At 44.3% G+C, this 14808-nt stretch overlaps 1 protein-coding gene across 1 annotated transcript; it reads right to left on the reverse strand.

Moving 5' to 3' along the window:
- Window positions 1-1687: 1687 nt before the first annotated feature.
- si:ch211-225b11.4 (thyroid adenoma-associated protein homolog) lies at window positions 1688-14559 on the reverse strand. The gene is made up of 31 exons (XM_010732570.3): window positions 14359-14559; window positions 14094-14274; window positions 13922-14008; window positions 13810-13837; window positions 13588-13736; window positions 13367-13489; window positions 13158-13278; window positions 12913-13058; window positions 12748-12832; window positions 12534-12670; window positions 12143-12340; window positions 11323-12049; window positions 11025-11177; window positions 10817-10926; window positions 10556-10716; window positions 10305-10474; window positions 10061-10225; window positions 9838-9986; window positions 9595-9732; window positions 9401-9505; window positions 9122-9322; window positions 8883-9033; window positions 8541-8793; window positions 7644-7880; window positions 7360-7564; window positions 5819-6007; window positions 4933-5192; window positions 4693-4845; window positions 4354-4620; window positions 4061-4263; window positions 1688-3985 (listed from the first exon to the last, which is right to left on the reverse strand). Exons 1-31 carry the CDS (start codon window positions 14466-14468, stop codon window positions 3738-3740), a joined length of 5610 nt encoding a protein of 1869 aa, XP_010730872.3. The 5' UTR covers window positions 14469-14559; the 3' UTR covers window positions 1688-3737.
- Window positions 14560-14808: the final 249 nt, after the last annotated feature.

Genomic DNA, 14808 nt, shown 5'->3' on the forward strand with positions numbered 1-14808 from the left:
CTCTCCACACACACACACACACACACTCTCTCTCCTCTCTCTCTCTTTCTCTCCTCTCTCTCTCTCTCCACACACAACACACACACACACCTCTCTCCCTCTCTCTCTCTCTCTCTCACACACACACACTCTTTCTACTCTCTCTCTCTCTCTCCTCTCTCTCTCACACACACACACCTTTCTTTCTCTCTCTCTCTCTCTCTCTCTCTCTCCACTCCACACACACACACATCACACACACACACACACACACACACACACACACACACTCTTTCTCTCTCACACACACACTCTGGCATTTCACCACGTCATGCAGCCATATGCTGAATAAACACATCGTAAAAAACAGTCAGCATGGAAAGTCAAAAAGTTCATTCACATTTTTGTTCAAGCTGCAACTAGTTACTTCTATAATCCACCCTCAGACCAACAATAATTTCCATGCTTATAAGATTTTATGTGGTTGCCTAGTTGCTCTGCTCTTTCATTTTCATTTGAAAATACACAAAGTTATTACTTTTATAATCCCCCCCGAGTCTTATCTGGCTCTCAGTGCTTGGTGCACCAGTCCAAATCCGGTCTTCCTGCTTCCCAGGCTTCTTCTCTATCCCCCACGAGGCCTGTTTGTCTGCAGGACTCACTCAGAAGACAGCTGCCAATAGTATTTGCCTCTATCTGCCCTGTGCAAAGGCTGAGCTGTATACTGAAAAGCAGAGAAGCCATGTGTCACTGTTGGCTGACTGGTAAAAGAGGGCAGCCAACGCCTGACTCAGTCAATGTTCACTAAGCCACTTTTCAAATAGATGCTCACCCAGTTTTCAGGCAATTACTAGAGTAAACACGCAGCATCTGTCCAGCACTCTCCATCACACTCTGTCTATTCAAGGATTACAGGGGGTAGGGACCTCTCCCAGCATGCACTGCTTAAAACTAGACCACTAAAGGGTAAACACAATTGGTGGTGAGTCAACATACCTATGGAAGCCTGTTATCACCTCAAAAGGACAGAAAAAAATGTTAGTTAGTTAAAAAGTTGGTTAAAGAATAAAAATACTCAGCGTAAAGTTATGCAATAGAGAGTAAAAGTGTGAGTTATAAAGTCAAAATGATTAGATAGAAAGAAAACATTTTAACTTTATAATTGTAAACCTTTTGTTTCTTTTCTTGACAGACTCTGACCTCCATAACTAAATAAACTGAGCTGATGTCAGGGATTCAGTGAAGCTGCTAAAGATAATTCATGCTATTTATAATCAGAATTTTGACCTGCTTTCTTTTAAGTCCGTGACTTAGCATGTTTGTTTTCATCATGATTAATCTTAAATTCAGTACCATAAATACTTACACTGACCTGAAGAAGTGGAAGCAATTTATGGGTTGGATTGGGGTGTATGCAGCCCCAGGTCAGAACAAAACCCTGGGGCTTTGCACTTGGGATGCTCCATGCTCCACCAGGGGAGCTACCAGAGCTCCTGGCATTTGTTTTTATGCATTCAAAAAAAGTGAAACTCAAAATGTGTAAAAAGCCTAAATGTGCACTGCTATGTCATCATAGGGTGATTTATTTATCTATTTACAGTGTCCACACCTTCAAATGAGCTGGTAGGGAGAATGGGACACTGGTCATTGCTCATAGCATGCATTGCTGGGAATTTCAAGCATTGCAAAATGTTTGGAAAACTACCAACAACAGTTCACTTTATTATGTTCAGTACAAATAGTTCTTAAAAAAACAATTTCATTCATTAAAATTGTTACTGTGATTTTATTTGTTGACTAAAAAAATGACATTTTTTAACTGAAATGAGTTCACTGGCTACTTCAGTGGAAAAACACTCTTTCCTGCTCCGAATGGTGCACACACGCCAGTATGCACGTACACTCGCACACATACACACACCCAATAAAAGCGGTTGTACCTACTTGGCCTTGTTCCCTGTTACCATAGTTATTCATTTCATTAGCAGGATGCAGGCTCACTGAGACTCTGCACTTCCAGTAACAATAGCAAAGGCTTTCATTAGGACAGATGGTCATTTTCCAGTTTTATACACACTTTGCCTTCAGGAAACGTCCAACCTTGGTTTTAAACTCACTTAAAACTTTGTTTTCAAGGTTGGGGCAGAAGGCAGAAGACACAATACTGTGCACATGGTTCAAGCAGACTCTGATGGATGAATAAGAAGTCAGATTACTTTGTCTAGTCTTTTCATTAACTTAAGCATTTGTTTTCAGGCATACTGTCACAATCCTTGCCTTCGTGTGGAAGTAGAGCAGAGTTCAAACCTCCATTTGTATTTTAAAGGGTCTGCACTGTGAAGTTTGGTCTTAAATGACTTTAAATCTATGAAAAAAAACATGGTTTTGCCAAGTCAACAGAGGAACTTCACCAATAAATGCATATTATAAGCGTCATTAAGTGTGGTATAATTCAAACATTGCAAGGATTCTTGATACGGTGATGATTCAAGGTTTGTACGAAAATATTTTTTCCTGCCTTATATCTTTCATTATCTTGCATCTCCTTGTTTTGTGCGTCACGTTCTGCCACAGAATGCGTCAAGAACATGACACGAACCACCTGTAGCCTCCTTTGAGGAGCACGTTAATCTCACAGAGCTCTGCACGGCAGGTGTTCATTTAGGAATGCATTGTAGGGAAACACATTGCATAAGCTTCATGTATGAATCATTAATATAATCTTGAGGTCCTAGCTGTTGCATAATCTAGATGCTCACAAGTACAATGCTTCATGTATACACAATAGAGACTTATGTACATATAGAGGCGCATGAGGCAGTAAAAAAAATTAAAAACTGGTAGTTTACAGTCATGTGGATAACGTGGTTGTTTAGATCCTGAGAATACAACAAATACATCAATAAAAACCTTCAGGTATGTTTAATTAATACCCTAACAAGGCCAACGATAGCATGTACCAACTCTTTCATGTCAGTGTTTGTCTACCACTGAGAGCCGCCCATCTTAAACAAAAGCAGTGGGCTATCTGATGATGTAAGACTGCTCTAGTGTGTGGTTCGTTGCGAAGCAACTGATAGCTCTCTATCAGATCTAGTCAATCATCTTCAGCCCTCATGTGGTCGGAAAACGGATACTTATCCAGGCCAAAGGCCTCTAATGGAGCATTAAGCCATACACCATATTCCCCTGCTGGGCACCAAGGAGCCAATTTTCACCTGATGCTGTTACATTACATCACTGCGTCAGTTTGCACCCTGCTACTGATGCTGCTGAGACCATGACGACGAACAGAGTTAGGACAACAGAGGACAGGAGCGCAGCTCTGGGATTAAAATGAGCATATTGTTTGGGATGACTGATCACAAAAGACAGACCTGAGGCTAGTCTGATGTCTGAACTGCTGCATAGAAAAAGCTTAAAACGAATAAAGCTTCAAAAAAATGTAATATCATGAACAGCTTATGGGGAATAACTGTGTTTGGTACACTAATGCCTAGTGGGTCTCTTGTCTGTACAGGTAATATGATGATGGATACAACAGACTTGAAGCCAATGAGCTCTTACATAACCTAGTGAGCCTGCCAAGTACTGGTGTACTGCAGCATCAGCAGTTACAACACTCGTTCAACATCAATGCTGCACATTCAGACGGCATAAGCATTCCTTAAATATTCCACAGGTAATTTCATCCTCTGCCTCGTCGGCCAAAAGGCTTTGCTCATTGAGTGTACAGAAAAAGCCCCTCCTCCGTTCAGTCATGCTGGCAGCTCTCCAGCCACAGCAGCTGTTAGAGTGGAGGAAAAGTGGACACCGTTCTGAATAAGAAGACTGTAAACGTCCTGTAAACTCGTGCGCAGCGACGAAGGATCACAAAAGTGTCGTAGATCATCGGATGTTTTCAACAGTCGGAGGAGAAAGGCAGCCCTGGCAAGCAGTCCACATAAGGTGCTGTGGACACGTGGGTCAATGAGGAGAGCCAGCCAATCCGGGGTCAACGTCTCAGCTAGAGAGAGAGAATAAGTAATTACAACTTATCTTACACAGACAATTCACATAGATTGACAAGCTATTGTCGTACCTGGCTTGAGTTTTTTACAGACTGCAAGGCTCTCCACCACCTGTGCAGCATTCTGCTCTGTCCATGTACTCAGGCTCCGTGCCAGAGCCGAGGATTCAGAGTATCTGTCAGCCATCTGCAGCAGGTAAGGCAGCACATGTGCGGCCATCACAGAGGGCTCTGCAAACACATTGGCCTCGTCCTGCTCATACAGACTGGAACACCTGAAATAGACAGCAATACGAATAATTAAGCAGCACTTAATCACGGTTGCTTTGTTTGTACAAGTGTATTGATTCAGGGAAGTAACATACGCAGACTCCGAGGCCTCTCTCAGCACAGATCTGAGATCAGACTGAGGTAGGTTAAACAGCAGCACCTCCAGTGTGCCAGGAGTATCCCAGCATTGCTCCAGCAGCACGTCAAGCAAAAGTGGCAGTGCCTGGTTGACCTGCATGAGGTAGATTCTCTTTTGGCTTTCTCCTCTTCTCACATGGTGCAGCACTGAGGTAAAGCAGGCCGCCTTCATCCTCACCTGCTGGCTCTGGTCCTGCAGCAAACACAGGCCTGTGTTGATCAACCTAAACCAGAAAGATTCAACATTTTTAATGTCTGCACCATGAGTGTACAACACTTTTTGACTTTCTTCATACCTGCTCATGATGGCAGCGCTGTGTTCTCTCAGGTTAATTAGTGGAGCCACGCACAGAGCTTCGGCACACGCCATCCTGAGCACTTCAGGGGCGTCTGGCAACCGCTGACACTCCAGAACGTTACACAAACGCTGGAACAAGGATATCTTCAGACTGATTAGCACAAAGATGAGAAGAAAGTCAGAGCTGCAGGTCAAAGTGTTCCAAAATAACGAAAAAAGACAATAAAACATATCAAACCTGGAGTCTGGCCACTGGGAGAGCAGCAGACTAGCAGCAGAGAGAGCCTGGGACAGATACTCAGGCCCGCCTCGCTGGTCCTCCAAGTCCCTGAGCAACAAATCCAGACACTCAGGCAGAACTGGCTCCTCCAGTGGGGCTGACTGAGGATGATGTTGGGGTAAAGTAGAATCACCTCTTGCCATTGCTGCTACCAGAGCTGCGAGGTAGGCCCTGCGGTACTCCACACTGTGACTCAACAACGCCTCCCTCAGGTTTGTCTGGAGATAGGGAGCATTAGTACAGCCCTTTAATCTACTTGGCAAATGTGCTTAACCCAACTTCTCTTATTATTCATTACAACTTACAGTACACAGCGCCGTTTCCTCAACAAAATACTAACAACGTTACATTTACCATTATTATGGTAAAACTAAAATTGAAAACAAAGTCCTCTAATCCTGCTAAATAATGTAATAAATGCAAACAAGCATAGTAATTAAATGACTAAGCCAGATGAACAGTAGTCCCTGTCTTTATCTGCTGTCTGTAGATATGCAGTGGCACATCTTATTTAAAGGAAAGTCAATTACGCAGTAAACAGGATATACATAGGAAGGTGCAACTGGGTGGTCTAGATAATGCGACATGCTGGAGTTTATCTAAATGACCCATGTGAACTGCAAGTCTCCCTGAATACAGAACAGCTTATAGACACACCCTTTTTTATGTTAGAAAGAAAAAAGACCTCGAGCCTTAAATGGCATTATATTCAAGCCAATCTTTGCTTGCTCATTTTCCTGTCATTGTGCTCCAAGAAGCTCGTTATGTTGAAAGCTGTTAGACAGGTTTTTTTGGAAAGGCTCTTTTCCTGACACTGAAGTCTGGGAAGCAGATCATGTCTCACCTGCAGCACCCTCTGGATCACCTCTCCCAAGCTGGCCTGCTGCCAACTGCGCTCATCCACCACCCATGTGACCAGTGAGAGTTTCAGATCAGGGGTCACTGCAGAGAAGTTGTCCCAGATTTGACGTGCCCACTTTAGATCTGTACATAGAAAGTGGATGGCTTGTTGGTGGAAGGATGACAACCCAATCTGTGGAGATGAAATCGATAAAGCATTAGAGAAAATATCAGCTGGGGTTTCCTGATAGGTTTGTGCTTAGAAGCCACTGAAAACTACTGAGTGATGGGGTTGTACATGAATGCACTATTTTCTGCCAATAGTTTTATACGGAGGCCCAGAAGGGTCACAGTGGGATTTTGAGTGTACAATTATGGTCAGTCTTCACGTTAATAAACCAAAGTATGAACTCAATGAGCCCCAGTTATCCTTACTTGCTTCTAAGTTTCTAACAGCACTAACAGCACTCTAATCAGCTTTTTACAGTATGCCCTACGTAACACAGAATTGCGTAAAATGACGGTACCAGACAAGATGCAGATAATGTGTATGTGCGTGTTACTCGGGAACATCAACAAGGTCGAGGTCTTATCGTTACCTCCAGGCACTCTGGAGCCTCCCAACATAAATTTGCCAAGTGTGAAGGGCTCTCAGATCACATCGAAGTATAAATTAGACATTGATTCATATGCATACATTTCTAACACAAACTTTTAGTCATCAATATTCAATGTTCTTGCACAGCAGGCAAGTCTGAGACAGTGTGCCTTCTCTCAGACAAAGCTTCGTCAAAGATTGTCTCCGGGCTCCCTTTAATTTACTTGCTTAGTGTCACTGGACACCTAAGGGATCATGATTGTGTTATTTGATCCCATAGACTCTTAAGGGTAATAGCCTAACATTGCTGTTTGACGTGTCAGAATACACCAAATGCATAAAAAAAAGATAATCTTTATTAGTTTCTAACTCTGGGAAAAGGAGAATATCTCTTTATCCAAATCATACATATTTAAACTATTTTATGCAATCTGCCTTTGATAACCAATGTGACATTTGTTGATGTGAAAGCCTCTGTTCTAGAGAAACTATTGCAGTTAAAGTTCAGGAGAGGACATTTATTAATCACCAGTTTAAAGCTCTTTAAAACTCAGCTATTCTGCTGCCGTGCATGAACCATCAGCTCTGTGTGGATGTAGTCTGATTTGACAGCCACGAAATGTTGTCATATTTTGTTTCAGATGTTGCTAAATCCTGATTGTTGCACTGAAACACATGACATTACGACAAAACCGCAGACAGAAATGTCTGAGGGGAAATACTATACTTGCCTATGGTAAAATGCAGACTGAGAAAATACGTTTTCAGGGTCTTTAAGACACGTAACGTAAACGCAACATCCACAGTTCGATTCCAGGCTGGTAACTTTGCTGCATGTCAACTTTCTCCTCATGTTTCCCACCTATCTACAGTATACTCTATGAATAAAAGGCTAATATGCTCCCATATTTTTAATTTATGGGTGCGTCAATGTGTGCGCCACACACCTGAAGCTCTTGTTGAGGTGCTTGGAGATCGTGCATGAGTGTGTCACTGAGCTTTGACAGGTAAGTCTCACAGCAGAATCTTCTCAGTGAGTCCGCCACGCCGAGGTAAGCCGCTCTGACTAGGGGGCAGCGCTGAGCTTCAGTCGCCAGCCACAGCGAGGCATCCACCCTGCTCAACACCTCAAAGAGGTCAGATGAAGGGGCACTGGGAATGGAAACACAGCGGGGTTTCAAAGCCTGACGGTGTGTGCGATGAATGAATGAACAGCTCTTTTAAGTCTCACCTGACTGTGCAGAGAGCTCTCTCTAAGACTGCTTTGATCTGCAGCAGCTGTCCATGGAGCCGGTTGTGACAGCAGCACTCCCGTGGACTGGGCAAGTGAGTAGACAGTTTGATGAGGATGTTCATGTACTCGGAGGGGGGAGTCATGGCAACCAAAGCCTTTGACGCCATCACTCTGACGCTGTAAATGGGACTGGCAGACAGCTCGAGTAAAGGAGGCAGGAAGTCTGACAAAGTTCTGGCAGAGGAAACCAAATAAGACATTCAATTAGATTCATTTCGGAGATTCATAAATGTACAAAACTGAATAGTTCAGTTCTTTTTGCAGTCTTGCCAAGAGTTAGACGAGACGATTGACACCATTCTCACGTTTGTCCGTTCAATATAAAGCCGTCTGCAGTAGTTTGTTAACTTGGCTTAGCATAAAGATTAAAAACAGGGGGAAACAGCACGCCTGACTCGGTCCAAAGGTAACAAAATCTTCCTGGCAGCACCTCACTCAGCAAAGCTCACTAATTAATGTTTGCGTACAAAATCAGTGCCTGTTTCCAGTCATGTTCTAGTCAGTTGTGCTGACTGGCTGCCAGATCCAGCCCCATATTTACTGTACAGACAAGATAGAGGTATCAGTCCTCTTATCTAACTCTTGGCCAGGAAGAGAATAAGTGTTGAAACAGTGATCCTCCACGCCATTAAGGTCAAATATTTGTAATCAAACACAAAAACAGCTTGTTCCTTCTTCACTTGTAAATATGAGCAAACTATTATTGAATCCACTGATCTGGCATTAGTTTAGAATAAAAACCTACATAATGAAAGAAAACCACAGCTATCAATGAATCATAATAGTTAACCTAACCAAACTGTCACTGTCTAGTGATAAATAAACAGTATTCACTCTGTTGAGTCTTGGACACCAGGCTGGAGTTGGGCCAACAGAGTGAGGACAGGGTAGAGCGAGGGTTGGAGGTGTAACTTGGCCTCATTAGATGGACCCTGGAGGTCTTGTGCTGCCCCTCTTAGCTCGCCCAGGAGGAAGGGCTGAAGCGCAGGGTAGTGGAAGAAGAAAGCAAGGGGGGACATGCCATGCTGGGTGGGGCCACCGTCTTCACTGCTGGGCCGCTGACCGAGCATTCGCGAGCACAGAGAACCTGCAAACAGATTTTAATTACTGTAGTCGTTACCTATACCTGTTACAAATCCAGACCACATTGAAGTTCTAAATGTGCCGGTGTCTTACTGTAAAGCTGCAGAGCTGCGTTCCTCATGGCCCAGCATGGAGAACTGAGCAGAGTGAGTGACAAGATGGCTACAGCAGGAGCAAACTGAAGGACAGCTGCTCCCAAACCTGAACCACGCACCAAGGCCTGCAGAGTGTGAACCGCACACACCTGTAATGGAAAGAAGAACATGTGACCATGTCTGTTTTTGTGCCTGCTAAAGACTTATACGCTCCTTCTTGTGGCGGTCTCTACAAACCTGTGGCAGGTCCAGTGTTTGGTCCCAGTTCTCAGGTAGAGGAGTTTTGGCAGTCTCCAGTAAGGTTTGCATACTTTTGGCTAACAGTGGTTTTGCTTTACTGGCCTCCCCTGCTGCCAAGACACAGAGGATGAGCATAGGTAACCCTGCAGCCCGCCGGGTTACAGATGTGGAACGAGGGGACTGAACAACCTGCAAACCCTAGAAAGAGATAGGACAGGAAGTATGTAAAACAGCAATCTAGCATCACATTCATTTATTAATACAATCAACACTCACTTGTTTCAGCATGTGGGCTGGGATATCTCTAAGCTCTGCTTCACTGCTGCTCAACAGAGAGGCGCAGAACTTAGTAAAGCCAATACAGCATCCCTCAACTGCCCCCTGGTGGAGAAGGAAAACATGTTTTTCAGACAAGAACATGCTGAGGTGATTCAGATTTAATGGCTCTAAATGGATTCATAAAAACGTACCCAGTGGCGACATTTAAGAAGAATATTCTTGAAGACTTTTGATGCTCTCGTTAGATCCTCTTTTGTTAAAAGGCACTTGTTGGGTTTAGATTCGCTGAGAATTTTTTCCACCAGAGAGCCTAAAAAGATTCCTATTTCCTGAAAAGCATGAACATGAAAGCAATTAATATTAAAAGGAAAAACACACAGAGCAAAGATGCTGAGCTAAAATATCTTGTAACGGTGAATCTGGCTCTGTTTTACCTTGAGGGAAACCCAGCAGCAGGTGAGAACGAGGCTGTGTTCTTCAGATAGCAGGACACACTCGTCTCCATCACCTTGACCTCCGTCATACGCTTGGGCTATTAGAGAAGTGATGGCGTTTCCCATATCACAAAAAGAAGGTGGGGCATCTACAACAGAAGAGATTTACTGTCAGCATCAATAAATCTTGGGGATTTGATGTTTCTGCAGGCTGCTCCGTTACCCATTTCAGTGGCACAGGCATCCAGGTCTCCATACAGAACACCCAGCAGCAGCAGAGAGATATTCTCCAGCAGGCTTAGCACATCCGTGGTCAGACTGTGGTCGAGTGTGTCATAGACGCTGCCGTGTGCCTCAAGCAAACACCTCTGAAGGGCACTTAGAACACCTGGGACATAATTCATGACAAAAAATGAAAAAACATTTTCTAAGGCTGAACATCCTTTATGTCAGTGCTGTGATCTCACCATGTATTGGCTTGGTTCTAGCGGCAAGCATCATGTCAGCCTTGGCTGTCAGATAGTGCTCCTCAAGCTCCTTAACCAGGAATTTGATCATGCAGGAGGCCTTGGGGTTACCTCCACTGCTAATAGTAGCTCTACTGTTCAGGCTGCAGTCCTCGTGCTGGTCTTGTGATCTACAGGTAAAACAACAGCTGGCATTTGCATCTAAAGCAGTTCATAAGTCTGAACAAGGGTATATAGCAGACAAGGCTTACTTCTGAAGGAGGACCTTCATCATGAGTGCACCCATCTGAGCCTCCTGCACCCGAGGACTGCACAGAAGCAGCTTGGTTCGCATGAACAGCACTGCAGCGATATCATCAGGAAAACAAGGTGGAAAAAATCTCAACAATAGCCCAGCTGAGAGCTCCCGAATCTGTGGATGAAAAAAAGTTTGTCTATTTTGTAAAACATCATCTTTAATCTTCAATTTGAACTATACTAAGGAAATATGAGGCAAGTTAAGGCAGCTGTACCTCATTTGTAGAATCTTCTAAACAGCTGATGAGGACCAGCTGCTTTGTCCTGCACACGAAATCCCACTGTCCTCTTTGTCTGGCACAGTTAATGAGAGACCCCATGTTTGCTGAAGAAATTATTTCAAGAAGCTCATTAAAACTCCAAAACAAAATAACAATAAAACACAAGATACAATTAGTGACAGAGATTATGCATCGAACTGACCCGGAGGTTGTCCCTTCTTTTTGTCTGGGCTCCATGTGTCTGTGCAGGTCTCCAGCACTGCAGACAGCAACAGCAACGCAGTCTTCTTCCTCTGATAACTGTGTCCTGGTGCCAGATAGCTGTAAGGAAGTTGATCCAACCAATCCACAAACCCTACATGATAAACAGGAAGGTTTTTATGAACAGAAAATAGACAACAAATGGAAAGATTTACAAAAAAAAAAAAAAAGACAAACATTTAAATTCCAAAAATGCAACAAAAACAGCTGTGTCCAAGAGCAGCTGTCAATGATCTCACCTATTCCCTGCTCCAGTAAATCCTGTGCCATCTCTGAGTTGGTGGCATCTCCTTTCTTTTTACCTTTATGTCTGACATGTGCCAAGCAGCCGTCTCTGATACGAACCAGAAACTTCTTCACTCCCGCCTGAAGATGCTGGCGGAAAGGAGAGGACTCACAATTTAAGTTCTGAGGAATAAACTTCCTCATTATTGACATCTCCTCTGTAGTTGGAGTGTCTTTGGTCTTTGGGCTGCAGCAGAGGAGGTTGAGAGCAGCCAGACGGACTTTGTCATCTGCAGATCCTAGGGCTAGTTGCAGGGTTTCAAGGGCGGAACTTCCCTGCAGAGCCCATGGAGAGCCTCCAGTCAGGGCTCGATAGGAGCTCATGATGCAGGCCCAGGCGTGGAGGTGGCCGGGGGCGAATGGGTCCAGAAAGGCCAGCAGAGGATCCACGGCAGAGGGGAAGACTTGAAAGGTGCAGGGTAATAAGTGTGTTGAGCTGTTGTTCTGTAGAAGAGTCACATCAGACGTCAGTGCCTCATGAAGGACAGGCTGCCAACGCTTCGCCCACTGATTGGCCAGATCCAGCTCGGTTTGTAAAGCAGACTTTTGTGAGCCGCCACATAGCTCTCGTCTCTGCTGCTGGATCAGACACTTGTAAAGCTCCGACGCACAGGGTGACAAGTGATTGGTCGACAAGCACTTCAGGAGATGACTGGGTATTTCAACATATTGATCGAGCACCTGATCGATTAAAGAAACATGCATCAAAGTCAACATGACCACGTCTGACTACATTATAACATTATTAGCTCTGTAATAACCATTAATCCTCACCATGTCAGTACCCAGATACGGCAGTAGTGCACAAAGGCGGTGATATCTGGCTTTGGCTTCCCAAGGTAGTTTGATTATTCGCTGAAGTAGAGTACAGTAAAGAATCTTCTTTGTGTCACAAAACTGCTCACAGTCCATTTTATAGATGTCCAGCAGCAGACTAAAGGCACTGCGCACAAATTCGGACACACCTTCAACCTGCCGCAGCACAGAAATGTGTCGATGAACAGTCCTTACACATGTTGGTAGCACTATTTGGATAGTCTACCTACAGATTTGAGAGTTTATAGACCATTTGTGACATTTCAACAGTATAAAAACACAACAAAAAATTGTCAATTAATCCAGTTTTTCAGGTTTTTAGTTGGATTGTGAAGTTAATTTGACTCACTGGACTTTCTGCATTGGTCCAGATAATGTGAATGAGCTCTTGCTGCAGGCTGCCATCGTCAGGCAGAAGGCGAACGCCTGTCATCTTCCAGATATCAGCCAGGCTTTCTTTAACTTTCTTCAGCCACAGTGTGAATACTGCAACATCGTGTCATATTTCAACAGTTGACATCACAACTTAAGCACGTGACTGAAACGACCTGGACATAACTCACCTTCAAAGGCAAAGTAGTGACAATCCAGCTTCTCCTCACACAAAGCACAGACCAGAGGAAACAAACCTTTCAGCAGTAAACACGTCTGAAAAGAAGGACACGGTCATGAAAGCAAGCAAAACTAAAGTAAAATGTGTTTTTGAGATGAGCTTTAACTGGATTTACTTGTGTGGCATCCACGTGTGAACTCAGCAAGATGTGAGGTCGACAGCAGGTCAGGAGGCCCCTGCTCACAGCCACCCTGTCCACGCCGTCCTTCCCTGTAGGGCTGCACTGTACCTGGAGAGCACCGACAGTCAGCAGCCAAGGTTCTGAGGAATAGAAATGAGTTATTCTGGTAGAAAATCTCTAGGCAAGTCGTAGACATGGCACAGCAGAGAAAGAAACCAGCAGTGTTGGTGTTTACCTACCTGAGTGAAAGACCTGTAGCAGACTCCAAGCAGCAGCTTCTCCAGCTCTGCTCTCTGGTGCTGTGTTGATCAGCATGGCCACAGCAGTGCCTGCCAGGAGACGAGTGTCCCTGTTGCAGCACTGCGGACGAAAGACAAAACACAGTAACAACTGAACAGATCTATAACTTTTGAATAAGTGAATCTGAACAGATGAATTCATAACAAACCTGTCCGAGTATTATATCCATGAGAGCCTGCAGGATCTTCTGCACTGCTGGTTGCCCATGCTCTGTGCCCCACACCAGAGGAGCCACTTCACTGGACAACAGCTGAAATATCTGCAAACACACCTGCAGAGATCACAGTTTTTTTTTTTTAGATCAGTAACAAATGTCACACAACAAGTCTGCCATAAACTGATTCATGAAGCACGCAGGCCTTCGTGTACCTTGACAGCAGTGTAACACAGCGGCCCATCTCTGAGGGATTCTTGTTGCAATACGACGGGGAATAACTCGGACACTTTACTCAGCAGGGACAGGGATGACTCTCGCCACACCTCATGACCAACAGCGCTGTCTTCCAGGAACATACAGGCTGAAGAAGGCACAAAAATTGTTAAATATTAAAACGTACATATTGTAATAACAAATCATCAGCCAGCACCAACCTCTCTGCAGATCCTCATGAGACAAGACCTGAAAAGAACACATTGTAAAAAGTTATCTGCTGTGTCTTTATGCAAATATATGACAAATACAAGTGAAGTGAAAGCTCCGTACCTGCTCAGTTTGGACTATGCCGTGTAAACACAGCTGGGTTTCTCTAAAAACCAATTGGTGGTCCAGCTTTGCCAGATGTTGCAGCATCTGTCAGGACAATACAAAGTTTTTAATGAGGTTGCATTTTAGTTTTAAGCGTTGTACAGTGAACAGACATGCTTGTAGGCCTGACCTGGTCCACTTTACGACAGGCTGTGGAGATGTTGACCATCTGCAGCTGCATGGAGATGAGGAGCCTGACAAGAAGCAGGAGGTGGCTCTCCTCTAAGACATGAAGCTGTGTCTCTGGGATCTGTCTCAACAGCTGGACAGCCTCCTCTAAGCAGCGCTCTTTGCTTCTTTTCACACTACTCCTGTTCATGTATGCATAATTATTCAGTCATTAACACACCTCATTAAACAAACACAGTGCTGTTCTCAAAGTTGGAGGTACCAACCTGGAGGATTCAGACAGTTTATCAATAAAGAGCCTGACAGTTTCAGCTGCTCCACGCTCTGTGATCACACACTCTCTCAGACTAGTCATCAGGTCTTCAAACGTCAACATTGTTTCATTAACACTGCACACACCTCTGATGTTGTCAGACACACTGGCAGCACGATGGCAGCTGACCACGTGACACGGCTCTCCTTCTACTCCGGTGAGTGTGTTTGATTTTGTCTCCGCGTCGGCCGGTTAAAGCAAACACATAGGTAAACCCCATACCGCCCAACGTTCCCCTTCTTCTTTTCCGTTTAATAGCGGTTCAGGGCGAGGATTGAAGCGCACTACCGCCAACTACTGACAAGCTGAGGGAAGGACAGGGGTGTTAAACTCAACTCAGCCCAGTTTGATCTCAAGTGGGCCGTATAATAATAATAATAATAATAATAATAATAATAATAAT

The sequence above is a fragment of the Larimichthys crocea genome, chromosome III (assembly GCF_000972845.2).
Source record: "Larimichthys crocea isolate SSNF chromosome III, L_crocea_2.0, whole genome shotgun sequence".
Taxonomy (NCBI): domain Eukaryota; kingdom Metazoa; phylum Chordata; class Actinopteri; family Sciaenidae; genus Larimichthys; species Larimichthys crocea.